Below are 13051 nucleotides of genomic sequence, written 5' to 3'. Positions count from 1 at the left end.
CATATGATGTGTGTGTGTGTGCATTGAGTGAGATTGTATTTGATGTAAGTGCCTGTGTATGTGTGTGTGCGTGTGAGTGAGATTGTAATGTAAGTGCCTGTGTGTGTGTGTGTGTGCGTGTGTGTGTGTGTGAGTGGGATTGTAAGTATGTGATGTGTGTGCCTGTGTGTGTGTGCGTGTGAGTGAGATTGTAAGTATTTCATGTATGTGTCTGACTGTATGTGTGTGTGTGTGTGGGTGTATTTATACTGTATCTGTGTGTGTGTGTGTGTGTGTGTGTGTGTGTGTGTGTCTGTCTGTGTATGCTTGTGTTGTCTCTGTGTATGTCTGTCTGTGTGTGTGTGTGTGTGTGTGTGTGTGCTTGTGTGGTCTGTTGGTGTGTGCGTGTGTGTTTTATATTGTATCTGTATCTCTGTGTGTGTCATACCTGGCATTTCAGAGCCTCCAGCTGGTCCTTGAGGTCCTGCACCTCAGAGAGGTTGTGCTTTGAGCGTGTTCTACCGGCCTCGCTTTGTCCTTTGCCACGGGCAGCGGTGCACTCTGAAGGAGGATGCGGTCCAGTCAGATGACCATCGATGTGGTGAGCAGGCCTCTTCTGATCCGGGGAGTATTTGGAGTCTGTGTTGGTTTCTGTCGGTCTGGATCCATTCACTGAACTCTGCAGAGGACGGGTGAGAGAAAACTTATCAAGAGAAATCAACTTCTATAATATCAACATAGTGACTCTTCATTCAACACAGTCAGATCAGATGCATGTCTATGCAATATTGTGCAATTAAATGTCAGGTTCAAACGAGGTAAAAAACTAAAACGATTAATTAAAGTACTGTAGGAAACAGCTTCCCTGTTGCGTTTGGACTGGATGTTTTCAATGTGCAGGGCTTCATTAGTTAAAAAAATATCCACACAACTTAAAGTGCATTTGTCAGCACCACCTCTCTGTAGTCGTTGAGAGCACTGGAAACCCTAAATAACCTGTGTTTTTAAACCGTCCCTGCGATTAGCAAGCTCTAGCAAGCTCATGCCAGAAATGTTCCACACAACAAAATCCTCCTCCCCAGTTCAGGAAGAAGCGCATTAGCGCATTAGCCTGCACAGGACGTCTGCACGGGGCTCCAGATAGTGGTGAATTTACACTTTTCAGACACAAGAGGCAACTTGGTATGGCCTAATTACAAGACTTCCCATGGCGTACTGTAGATACACATTGCTATAGACAATTGGACCTGACGTTTACCAGTATATCTCATTCACCTTTAAATACTGCTTTCATTTGCAAATACACATTGTCAATTATGACCAAAACAGGAAATAACGATGACAGCAATCTATTAATGCCCAACTGAGAGAACACTGCAGGGGCCACATCACATAAGTGGATACTGTCTATGAACGTACAGTATGTATAGTAATCTGTAAAGGTGTACTGTTTGTGTGTGTGTGTGCGTGCATGTTTGTTTGTGAGCATGTATGTGCATGTGTGTGTGTGTGTGTGTGTACACTAACCGGTGTTAGTATGCTCCAGTCTGTGGTTGAGTGTGACTGCTGCATGCGGCCCTCCAGCAGTTGAATGTACTCCTGCAGATGCTGGTTCTTCTTAAGCTCTTCCATCAGAGTGTGCTCATAGTATTCCCCTTTATTCTACACACACACACACACACACATCATCAGAGTGTGCTCATAGTATTACCCTTTATTCTACACACACACACATCATCAGAGTGTGCTCATAGTATTCCCCTTTATTCTACACACACACACACACATCATCAGAGTGTGCTCATAGTATTACCCTTTATTCTACACACACACACACACATCATCAGAGTGTGCTCATAGTATTACCCTTTATTCTACAGACACACACATCATCAGAGTGTGCTCATAGTATCCCCTTTATTCTACACACACACACACAAACATAAGCACAATCTGGCAGTAAATACTTATAAATTCAGGTCCATATGTGTGTGTGCATGTGTACAGTATCATGTTTGTGTGTAGGAGGGTATTGTGAAACACCACCTCTCAATGGGTTTTTATTATTATTATTATAACTATTAATATATATATATATATATATATATATATATATATATATATATATATATATATATATAATATTTGGGCTTTTTATGCCTTTAATGAGATAGGATAGTGGAGAGTGAGTGGGAGAGAGAGTCAGGGTGGGATCTGGAAAGAACCACGGGGCTGGAATCGAACCCGGGTGGCCGGCGTATGGTGCAGGTGCCCCTACCTGTCGTGCCACGGCCGGGGCCCTCAATGGGTTTTGACCTGAGACATCAGGTATGGGAGTTTGGAGTCAGGTGGGGGGGCTAAGATCTATGGCTACTGCCAACGGTTTTCATCTCTTAAGGCCTCAGGGAGGAGCTTCTCTGCTGTCCCCCACTACAGACATGTGGGCATCGATGAGAGATGTGTGGTGTGTGTCTGTTTGTGTGTTTGAGTCCATGTGTCTGTCTTTCTATGTGTGTGTGTGTGTGTGTGTGTGTGTGTGTGTGTGTGTGTTAGTGCTGTGCCTCACCTGTTCATGCTCCACCTTGAGCAACAGTTTGCTGTTGAGCTGGCGGATGCTGCTGATCTCTCTCTGTAGGGCGTCCATCCTCTGCTGCAGGCTCAGGGTGGTGCTGCGGTAGATGTGGTCCCAGTCCTCATTCAGCTTCATCAGCTGGGGACGGCACACACACACACCCACCCACACACACGCACACACACACACACACACACACACACACACACGCACACGCACACGCACGCACGCACGCACGCACGCACGCACGCACGCACGCACGCACGCACGCACGCACGCACACACACACACACACACACACACACACACACACACACACACACAGTCAGGTCTATCAAAACAAACTGCTTTGTGCTTGGAGGCTTTTAATAGCAAAGGGACATCACCAAAAAGCAGAAGGTGTGACGACACAATTGCATTCTTCTGCAATCATAGAATTTCTTCCTCACTCATCTCTCTCTCAGTCCATCTCTCACCCTCTCTGTCTCACTCTCTCTCTTTATCTCTCTCTCCCTCTCTCTCTCTCTCCCTCTCTCTCTCTCTCTCCCTCTCTCTCCGTCTCTCCTTCCTTCTCTCTCTCTCTCTCACTTCCTCTCATTCAGCTCCTGTTCTTGTTGAGCATTGATGTGGGCAGGCCGTAAACAGAGACAGCAGTATTCTTCCTTTCGCAGTGAAAAAATAAATGAGGTTTTGATGAGTGCAGTGTGGAGCCATGGAAGGCGTTAGTGTTTGGGGCACTCTTCATGTCCCTCTGTCCAAACAACGCGCCCATCTGGTTAACAATGACAGCCCATGGTGGCAGTTTGGACCCGCAGTAAGGTGAGGAAAGATAAGTAGAAATTGCTCACACACACACACACACACACACACACACACAACACACACACACAGATGCACAAACAGAAGCACTCTCTTTCTCTCATTCTCTCCCACCTTCATCAGATGCCCTCTAGTCACCGTTGGAATGACTCAAACTGAATTCACATAATGCCGATTTAAAAAATATTCCACCAAATGTTCATGAAGCATAGCGACAGACTGTACACAAGAGGACAACACACAGAGTGGATTAATCCCTAATAACGCTGTGTAAAGAGACAGATTGAGTGGTCTATGTGCAATGATACATAAACATTGTAAATGGAGACAGATTGTGTGCAATCTATGCTCAGTGGTGCTTAAAGAGCACAGAAGCAGATTGCACAATGAGATCCACAAGCAAGTCAGAGATCCATTACGTAAGGCCAGAGCATATGCTAGGATAGGAACTACAGTGTATGGGAGCATGGGGGAAGCTATAGGGATTCACCCAGTGAAGTTTCACCCACACAAGGCCTGTATAAACAGGTAATTACTAAAATCCCTTTATGCCATGTCTACCATAGTATTATTGTTACTTATCACCCGGAGAGAAGAAATACTCTTTTCTGATTGGCTGGTGGGGTGGCTATTACTGTAATTCTGATTATTACACGGCTCTTCATAATGCTGCAGAATGCTCCATTCACTTGAATGGGCCTTCCCAACGTTCGGTGGTCTGCTAATTCTCAATAACAGACCGTTGCTAAGTATAACAGACCGCTGTCAAGGAAAATGAGCTTTGTGCTTCTATTTCACGTCTTTCATATCACTACACAAGAACTGGAACTTCATTCAAAAGTGAAAGCAGACGGTTGATCAGCTGTGTTCTAAAGAATGTTTGATTCAAGTTCAGCGTTGTCGATCTATTTGTTTCTCACCAAAAGCCACGATGAAACGGTAACAAATAGGCTATAGCCTAGGCTATGTAGTGTAGCAGTGAATGAACCCCTGTGCTTATCTGTTTAGTATGGAGAAGGTTGTGTGGTTGTGAGCAGTGGATGAACCCCTGTGCTTATATATATGGAGAAGGTTGTGGGGTTGTGAGCAGTGGATGAACCACTGTGCTTATCTGTCTAGCATGGAGAAGGTTGTGTGGTTGTGAGCAGTCTCACCTCCTTGTTGATTCTGCGCAGTTCCATGTTCTTGTTAAGCAGCTGTAGTTTCTCCTCATCGGCCGACGTCACGGACATGCTGTCGGTGATGAGCGTCACCTGCTCCTCAGTCGAGAGGAGGTGCTCACTCCCCACCTCCTCTTCCTCATCCACCTCCTCCTCTTCCTCCTCTTTCTCTCTCTGCTCCTCTTCCAGCCTGACATCAAACATACACACAGACACAGACAGAGACACACCCCCACACACACACACACAAACGCACACACAAGAAGAAAATGGGTCACCATTCAGCTATTCAGATGTGGTTGCGATTCCTCATTGGTTATTTAACACGAAGCATGACCCTTGATCGGTTCACATACAGCAATCCATGATTGGCTCCTGTTGAGATGCCAGCTTGGCAATCACGCCAGTCTTCCACCGCCACTGAGGCAGACCTTGGCATCTTATTGAGCTTTTCACATTGCAGCCCTTCATTCAGCAAAGCATGACTGATTCCAGTACTAATACTTCTTGATGGGTAATCCATGCAAACACACACACACACACACACACACACATGCACACACACAAAGACACACACAAACACACACACACACACACACACACACACACACACACACACACACACAAAGACACAATCACATGCGCTTCTCAAATGAACCAAATTCCATTAGAACTCGCGGCCGGTTGATTAAATTCAATGGAGGGAATCAAATCAAGCAATTAAGAGCCTATCACAAATCCAGAGGTTGTGCTCACGCAGCTGTGCATGGAGACATTACTGTTGCAAACGCCTGATAAAGAGCAGCCTGATGAGGCTTGGAGTGCAGACTAATACCCTTCATTCGACATGATGAATCCCATTAAGGAGCCAAAGAGGCGATGGCAGCACGGCTCCTACACAAATGCGCCGGGTGAAGTGCATGTCAAAGGGGATGTGAACAGATGAGCTGAAACTTTATTCCACACTATAGCCATTGATTGATCTGATGTTGGTTATCTGTAAGTGTGTTGAGTTTAGGAACTCTAGGGGGCGCTGTGGCGCACCTGATTCGGACCCCCCGCAGTAATTTCCTGATAGTACTCCCAGTCTTTAGTGTCCTAAAATGCCCCCAAAATTAAACCCAAAGGAAACTAGCTGCCACTTATCAGTATAATTATATACTCTTTTGATCCCGTGAGGGAAATTTGGTCTCTGCATTTATCCCAATCCGTGAATTAGTGAAACACACACAGCACACGGTGTACACACAGTGGGGTGAAGGACACACTAATCCCACAGCGGCGCTCGGGGACAACCCTCCGGTAACAAGTCTGAAGCGCTAACCAGTAGGCCACGGCTGCCCCTAATCACACTGAACCAAACAATCTCATCACAAATTCTAGCCCATGTCCTAAGGCATGCATGTTGTAAAGGAATAGAAAGTGCTGTTGTTATAGTTTATGCTTAAATTAGACATGCATCTCTACATAACAATTTAGTTACCTTGTGACAAGACCTGTGGCAAAATACATTTTCCCGTCTGTAGTAATTCTGTTGATCTAAATTGGCATAATGAAACATTGTAAGTGCAGCATGATTTTGAAACCCGGGTGTTTGAGGTTATGCAGACAGTGAAGTTCTTTTCCACACAGCCCTGGAATCAACACACACACAGTGTTACGCAGGGGCATAATTTATGGAAATGACTGTTCCTCTGAGCGGCCTTTGTGAACTTCCCCCAACATTCATGTCAGGTGAAAGGAGTCGAGTGGCAGGGACGGACGAAGACAGATAAGACTCTCTCTTTATCAGCCACGCTCCTACACCCCTGCTCCCCCAACCCTCCACCCCACCGCCACGCGCCGCTGAAAAATCACTTCACTCTCAACCTTGCTACAAAGAGATCACAACCTGTCTTCTGCCTCCCCTCCACCTAACATGCCCAATCCTCCGTCACCACCCCCATCCCCATCCCCATCCCCACTCCAGCAGCCGGGCTAATCTCCTGGCAAGTCCTGCTCTCTGCTCATCTCCACTCCAATACACGCTGAAATGTGCAGCAAGCCCTACAAACAGGAACACACAGCAATCTCTCCCCCAGGCCTCAGATAGGCACAGAGGGGAAATACATGGAGAGAGGAAAAGAGGGAGAGACAGAGAGAGAGAGAGAGAGAGAGAAAAGAGAGGGTTAGAGAGAGAGAGACTGAGAGTTAGAGAAAGAGAGAGAGAGAGAGAGAGAGAGAGTTAGAGAGTGTGAGAGAGAGAGAGTTAGAGAGAGATAGAGAGAGAGATGCCCAAAGTGCTGAGTGAAATCTTGTTGGAGCACTCCCCACTCCTCCAGGCCGGAGAGAAAGTGGTGTTTAAACGGCACTGGGGGAACGCCACGCTGGGTGGACCGTGGTTATCAGGGAAGGAGGCAGCATGTGGCCGCGCCTCAGTCGGCGCACAGCAAAGCCGCCCGGCATCTGCTCAGCCCGCCCAATTGGGCCGAGTCAGCCACTCAGAACTCTTCACTTTCACTTTAAGCTGGTTAACAAGGCTGGCGGTTTAAACAAATTAGTTTAGACTTCATATATGCAATGGTAAGCTGAAGACCAAATATGTGGATCTAATATTCGGAAGCGTCAAGATAATCAAGCTGAAAGTGTGAGATAGAAAATCAATCATAATGTATTTTTTGAAAAAAAAATCAGTCTTAAAGTTCAATCCTTCTGAAAAGAAATTTCTGGCTTATTATTAAAATAAATGTTTTATTGCCATGGGGATTCCCTGGATTTCCTACTGAAACATAATGCTATAGACCGACATAACAGTAGATTCTGCCCAGGATCTGCCCGAGCTCAGAGACCGATCAGTCTGTTATTCAGGGGTCGATCACAAGGTCATCAGGGTCGATCACAAGGTCATGGTTCGAAATGTTATCAATCAGGTCTATGCGGTCGCTGACATTTTTGTTCAACACTGTTGCCGAGCCACATATCATCATGTAATGTTTTCAAAATAATAACTGGCCTGCCTCTGGTCACTGTGTTTTCGGACGTCCTTGCGGTGTGCTAACTTTATGCATTGCAGCGACCACCAAGCCAAGGAGATCGTAAAACATTTTATGATGTCTGAAGTTTGAAAATGGTTTCTCGAATATATGCGAGGGCGCAACTTCTCTGAGGAATGCTATTCTGCCAAGGCCGCCATTGTAATTCACTTTCACTGTATTTGAGGTGGCAATAAAGAAAATAATTTCGCTTATCGGAGGACATCATAAAGGGCATCTAAATAAACAGTATAAAATATATATTAGGGCTGTATGATTCACTCACACAGTGTGACTGCACTGAGCAGGAGAAGGTGTTTCAACATCCTGGCGTGACAACTATTTTGGAACAGAGACAGCTGCTGTTTGAATAAATAAAAAAATCCATTATGAAAAAAATTGCTTTCCTGTTGAATAGTTCAGTTTGTAATTTAACACAGGGTGGTGACATGCGGAACGATCTTTCAATCAACACATTTGGTTGCAGGTTAAAAATGATGTGACTAAAAAAACTAATCCATTTGATATAAGTGCCATTTAGCTGGAATTCACTACATGATAATGTGCTGTGGGGAAAATGGTTCATATGTGGGCCTTGTCTATGTTGTTTCATAGTGTGCATTGTAAACATTTTAACTCTTGTATAAATGTACACGACACAAGAGAAACAGCTACTGCAATGTACTAATTTATGAATGTAATACATATGAATAATTTTAATGGCCATATTTCAACACCGTTCTGAAAGCAATACTGTGTGGTACTTGTCCCTCACACATCAACAAGAAAGGATTGTGCTGGTCTGTCATTCATATTCTGTTCTATTGAGGAGTCTGTGGTGCAATAGTTTTCTATGGGGGAAGTTCCCAGGGTTAGGCCATCCTTAAAAATATTTTTGTTTGCAGTAACAGCCAAAAAAAAATAGAAATGGGTCGGTAGGTAGGTCAATATTTTTTTTTTTCAAGATTCAAAGTAAAAAAAAAAAAAGTACAATTTTGGTCATGGTGATTACGTAGGAATGAATTTACACAAATGTGCATATCGTGACGTAACTGACTGGGTCTTCAACCCGTGCCTTCAGGCGCACCATTGCAAACCTCATTCTGATGCAGGTTATATAGACCAGCCTTTCTCAAACTTCTTTGACCTGAGGCCCGGTCATGGCAGACTTTTGGGTCATAGGGCTCATCTACATGTACCCAGAAAGAAGGCTACAATAGCTCTTAGCCACGTTATATTGAAATTTGACTATACAATACTCAATGCTATACAGTGTATTATACAGTCTCTGCTCTGTTTCTAAGGAAGTTCCAAAAAACAACGTCGTTCTATTAAGTTTCGTTAAATAAATAAATAGCCTTCCAACAGGTTGAAGCGGAGCTTTGATACCAACGTTATCGATTAGTTTCAGTTTCTCTCGCGCAGACGCGCACTGAATGAATGCTCATACCACCACTTAATTGTAGGGCTCCATGTTTAATGACATCGATAGCAGAAACGTTTGTTTTCTTTTTTCGTCGATCCGCGGTTTCTTGATCAACTGCGCAGCAAATTATCAGATGAAGCACCGGGCCTAATTTCACTCCACGACTCCGCGGACCAGCAGTCTCCATGTTGCGGACCCATATTTTGAGAAATGCTGAATAGACCACAACCAATTTCAATACTCCGACACGGTCACCGTTAGACTAGGGGGAGGAGGGATGAGAAAAGATCTGGCCACAGTTCTTCCAGAACTTCGTGCCAAGTAAAAGCGTTATCAGTTTGTGTGAATGAAACGAAGCGTAGGCCATAGTGTGACATGTGTAAAACCAATGGTGTAGAGATGACGCCACACGTGAGCCACGTTTGCATGTAGGCAATTTATATTCACAATACTTGGGCCTACTAAAAGAAATATTATTTTATTGCATTTGTATTGGTTGTTTAGAGTAAAAAAACAACAATCGGTCGGTATTAACGCAAGTTTACAACCGGCAAATCGGTCGGACTAAAAGGGGAAAAAAATAAATATTTGGGTCGGTTCTAAATTGACAGGGTCGGTCGGGTTACGGCAAACGAAAATATTTTTAAGGATGGCCTTAGGCAGTGTCAAAAACCCTGTTTTGACATCAAAAACTGATTGTCAGATTTTTTTAAAAGGCGCTGCATCAGAGCTCTTGTGTCTGTATGGAGACATGGGCTTAATGAATATGCATTTATGGGGCTGTCCATCTAAATGCACACAATTCAAGGACCCGATTGGGTCAGTCAACCACTAAATTAGATTTATTTGAGCTGATGGCAGGCCAGAGCTCCTACTCCTGCCCCTCCTAAGAATTTAATGCCTGTGAACAAAAAAACACATTTTGTGCTGAAGACACTCTGCAGTTGTTGTTGCTCAGGGAAGATACGTCTATTTTTCTGTATGTCTTAATTTGTTTATCTATCTTTTTATTATGTCTGGAGAGAATCTTGAGAGAACTTGCCATCTGTCATGCAAGGTCACTCTTAATTTATTTAATGAAGCAGAAATAAAAACAGCCGTGCATTTCTAGGAGCCACAGCGCTGTTGCTCTGTACTTTCTGTTCTCCTTAAGCCAGCTGTGGCATCTGTGTCGTGGATGCACACCTGTTATTCTATGCAGCACAATGCACTACAGTAAGTTCTTCTTTTTAGAGACCCCATTATATTGGCAAAAATAAAGAGCTATTGCAACTATCTATACCTCAAACAGCAGGCTTTATTATTGTAAACTGAATTAAATTGTGGCAATTGTGAAATGTGAGAACATTCTAGTGTGAGATTAATTGATTGTTGGCAGTTGTTGTTTGAATAATATATATATTTTTTTTTTCTGGAAACTTGCTTGCTTTATAAGGTTTGTGTGTGGAAATGTTTTCAGTCAACAGATTCAAGCCCTTTCTTTGCTGGTTAAACTACTAAACAAGTTTTAATATTCAAGGTAACTTTCTCTGTCTCTGCCCAGATGTCACAACTGTTTTTTTCTACGCTGCACTGCCCTTAACAGTGGCTCGTTGGATTACCAAAAAGAAAGAACTCTTTCATCAAACTATACACTTCAAACAGCATAGGCATTATGAAACTGAATCTAAATGCAAGTTCTTGTGTTGTGAATCTGCCGTTAAATAGGTCAATCCCCACACCTAGGCCTGGAATGTCCCAATCATAGCACAAGGCGGTTAGTGTAGCCCTTGGTGTTCGGGTAACAGAAAATAAAGTACTTTGTGATGAAACTGCAACATCATAGCACTTGGTGGCTTTGTTACTACCTTGGTGGGAATTGTTTTCTGAGGCTGTTGACTCTGTGCTGCAAATTTACCCTTTACATATTTTCTACTCACATCATATGACAGTTATTACAGCAGTTTATGATTATACACAATAGCTCCTAAATGTGTCTGCTGACCAATAAACACTAAATATTTTGCCCATCTGGCCACATGGGGAAATCCATGCATTGTCCATGGAGACCTTGATCAGGTGCTTACTGTACAACCCCCCTCCCACCTCCGAGACGCACCATTTCCCTCCTGGGAGGCCCGGGCCTCCACCCTTACACACAGGTTCCGCTCCCAAAGCATCAATCATACTTCCCCTAGGTGGTGAGCGCAGTTTCATAAATAGTAACCCACATTTTTTAGAAAGTTTCAAATCTGTTATTTATTTCCCCAAGGGAGCCTTAGAAGGACACAGAATGCATCATATTTTCACATTTGTCTAATCTATGGTGAAATTTGGTGAAATTTATTATCTCGTCAGTGGAGGAAACAGGAAATAATATTCTCCTTTTCACAAGCTGTGAAAGGGATTTTTCAGAATTATACATCACTCTGAAATGGAGGTGCCACAACAGGGTAAAAAGAAAAAAAAACTCTTTTAAAAAAAAGTCTTTTAAAGAAAAGACTCATTCAAGGCTTTCCATCAACTCAGCCTGTCTATCCATGCAGTTATCCGAAGCCGTAAAGAACTGTATTGAAAACATAATGATCCAGCACATCTATATTACTAAAATAAGAAGCAAACAGAAAACTCTTCCAAATGAAACATGAGAATTCAATTAAAGATGTGCAGGCAACTCAAAATGATTAATGGGATGTTATACTTCTTAAAAAAAAGCATGTTCTAGTTTCCAATTCTCTTGCATTTAAAGGGAAAAAAACAGGCATAACTTCTGTGATTTACTAAAGCCAGTAAAAAAATCTTACAAGTGAAATATGAAGGTCAGGCCATGTCATTATAAGTGACAGCCCCCCCCCCCCCCCCCCCCGTCTATTTCTATCTCAATTTCACACCATCAAATTATATGGAAAGCCATTGATCATGGTGGCACTAAAAGGTAGTAAAAAGGTAACATATCAGCATCATACATGGATACAGATCATTATTATGAAATACGTTTGCAAATGGGTTTGAGAGAGACACAACAACCAATAATAATGATCAAATAAATGATAAATAAGCAAATGTTTGAAATGTGGGTAACACTGAACTTGTGCTCTACGGCTCTGTTTCTGTGCCCTCCCAATGCAATGAACCCTCAGACAAGTTCATGCTTTTGTCAATTATGATGAACGACTCATAATTGTAATTTAGCTGCAATTACAGTCACCTAAGGTAAACAACAATGCTCCAACACTCCAACACTAAACGAGCTGAAGTCATTTAAGAGTTACTTTTACTCAGACAAACTGTGAGCAAAGAAAATCTGAAACACGTACCCACTGGGAAGAGAAGTCTCCTGGTGTGAATTTAGAGATGAAGTGCTCTCCTTGGGAGGCGACTCGCCATCGGATATCGAAGACAGCAAACTTCCATCCATGGTAGCTTCTAGAGAGGTCTCTGTTGATTCAAGGGCTGGTCACACTAAAACTACCGCAGTTCAGTCCTCTGCTGAATAGATCTGAGAAAACAAGTGCTGCTTGTCTAGCTGTGAATGTTATAGACTAAAAGAGGAAGTTTTAATATAACTCTTGAAGTCACGTGTAAGGGGAACCTGGACAGAAAAAGAGGAAGTCTGTGCAGTCAACACAAACAATCCCTTTTGTTTGTTGTTTTAGATTTTAGATTCACTGTTTGATGTATGATTATCAGATTATAACGCTAATAGTGTTATAGAATTTTAGCCAAGGAAACGTCATTTTGGCATGGAGGGCCTTGATTTGATGAGGGAGCCAAGCTGATTGTTGTCATGGCTACATTTCTGGTGGCAAATGAGGAAGTAACCCCCCCCCCCCCCACCCCCCGAGATCACAGATTCGGTTGAAACTTTCAGAATGCATTTAGGTTTCCATACGTAGGAACATAGGAAGGACAAGACATGATGTCACAGCCACTTGACAATTCCAAACCTTTAGGGAGGTGGGGAAATATGTGATTAATCTTTTCCTGTAACTTCTCCCTTCTCCCCAAACTCTCAAGTTCTATTTTGTCTTGTACGGCGATACCGAACAGTCCATTGATTTTCCAACTTGGCAAATTGCCCGTAATTGGACAGGCGGCTTCATTA

At 43.3% G+C, this 13051-nt stretch overlaps 1 protein-coding gene across 3 annotated transcripts in view; it reads right to left on the bottom strand.

Annotated features, from left to right (window-relative positions):
• The window catches only part of si:ch211-153b23.7 (RNA-binding protein 25), a 15195-nt gene extending 2523 nt beyond the window's left edge, over positions 1–12672 (bottom strand). For all 3 annotated transcript variants that reach the window (XM_042074191.1, XM_042074192.1, XM_042074190.1), the window contains exons 1-5: positions 12264–12672; positions 4525–4720; positions 2546–2689; positions 1507–1641; positions 428–658 (exon numbers count right to left, since the gene is read on the bottom strand). In XM_042074191.1, coding sequence (XP_041930125.1) covers positions 428–658; positions 1507–1641; positions 2546–2689; positions 4525–4720; positions 12264–12364 — 807 coding nt within the window. In that variant the 5' untranslated portion in view covers positions 12365–12672. The remainder of the gene's footprint in view (positions 1–427; positions 659–1506; positions 1642–2545; positions 2690–4524; positions 4721–12263) is intronic.
• Positions 12673–13051: the final 379 nt, after the last annotated feature.

The sequence above is a fragment of the Alosa sapidissima genome, chromosome 20, assembly GCF_018492685.1.
Source record: "Alosa sapidissima isolate fAloSap1 chromosome 20, fAloSap1.pri, whole genome shotgun sequence".
NCBI lineage: Eukaryota > Metazoa > Chordata > Actinopteri > Clupeiformes > Clupeidae > Alosa > Alosa sapidissima.
The sequence above is the reverse complement of the archived record's forward strand: the minus strand, read 5'-3'. Positions and strand labels throughout refer to the sequence as shown.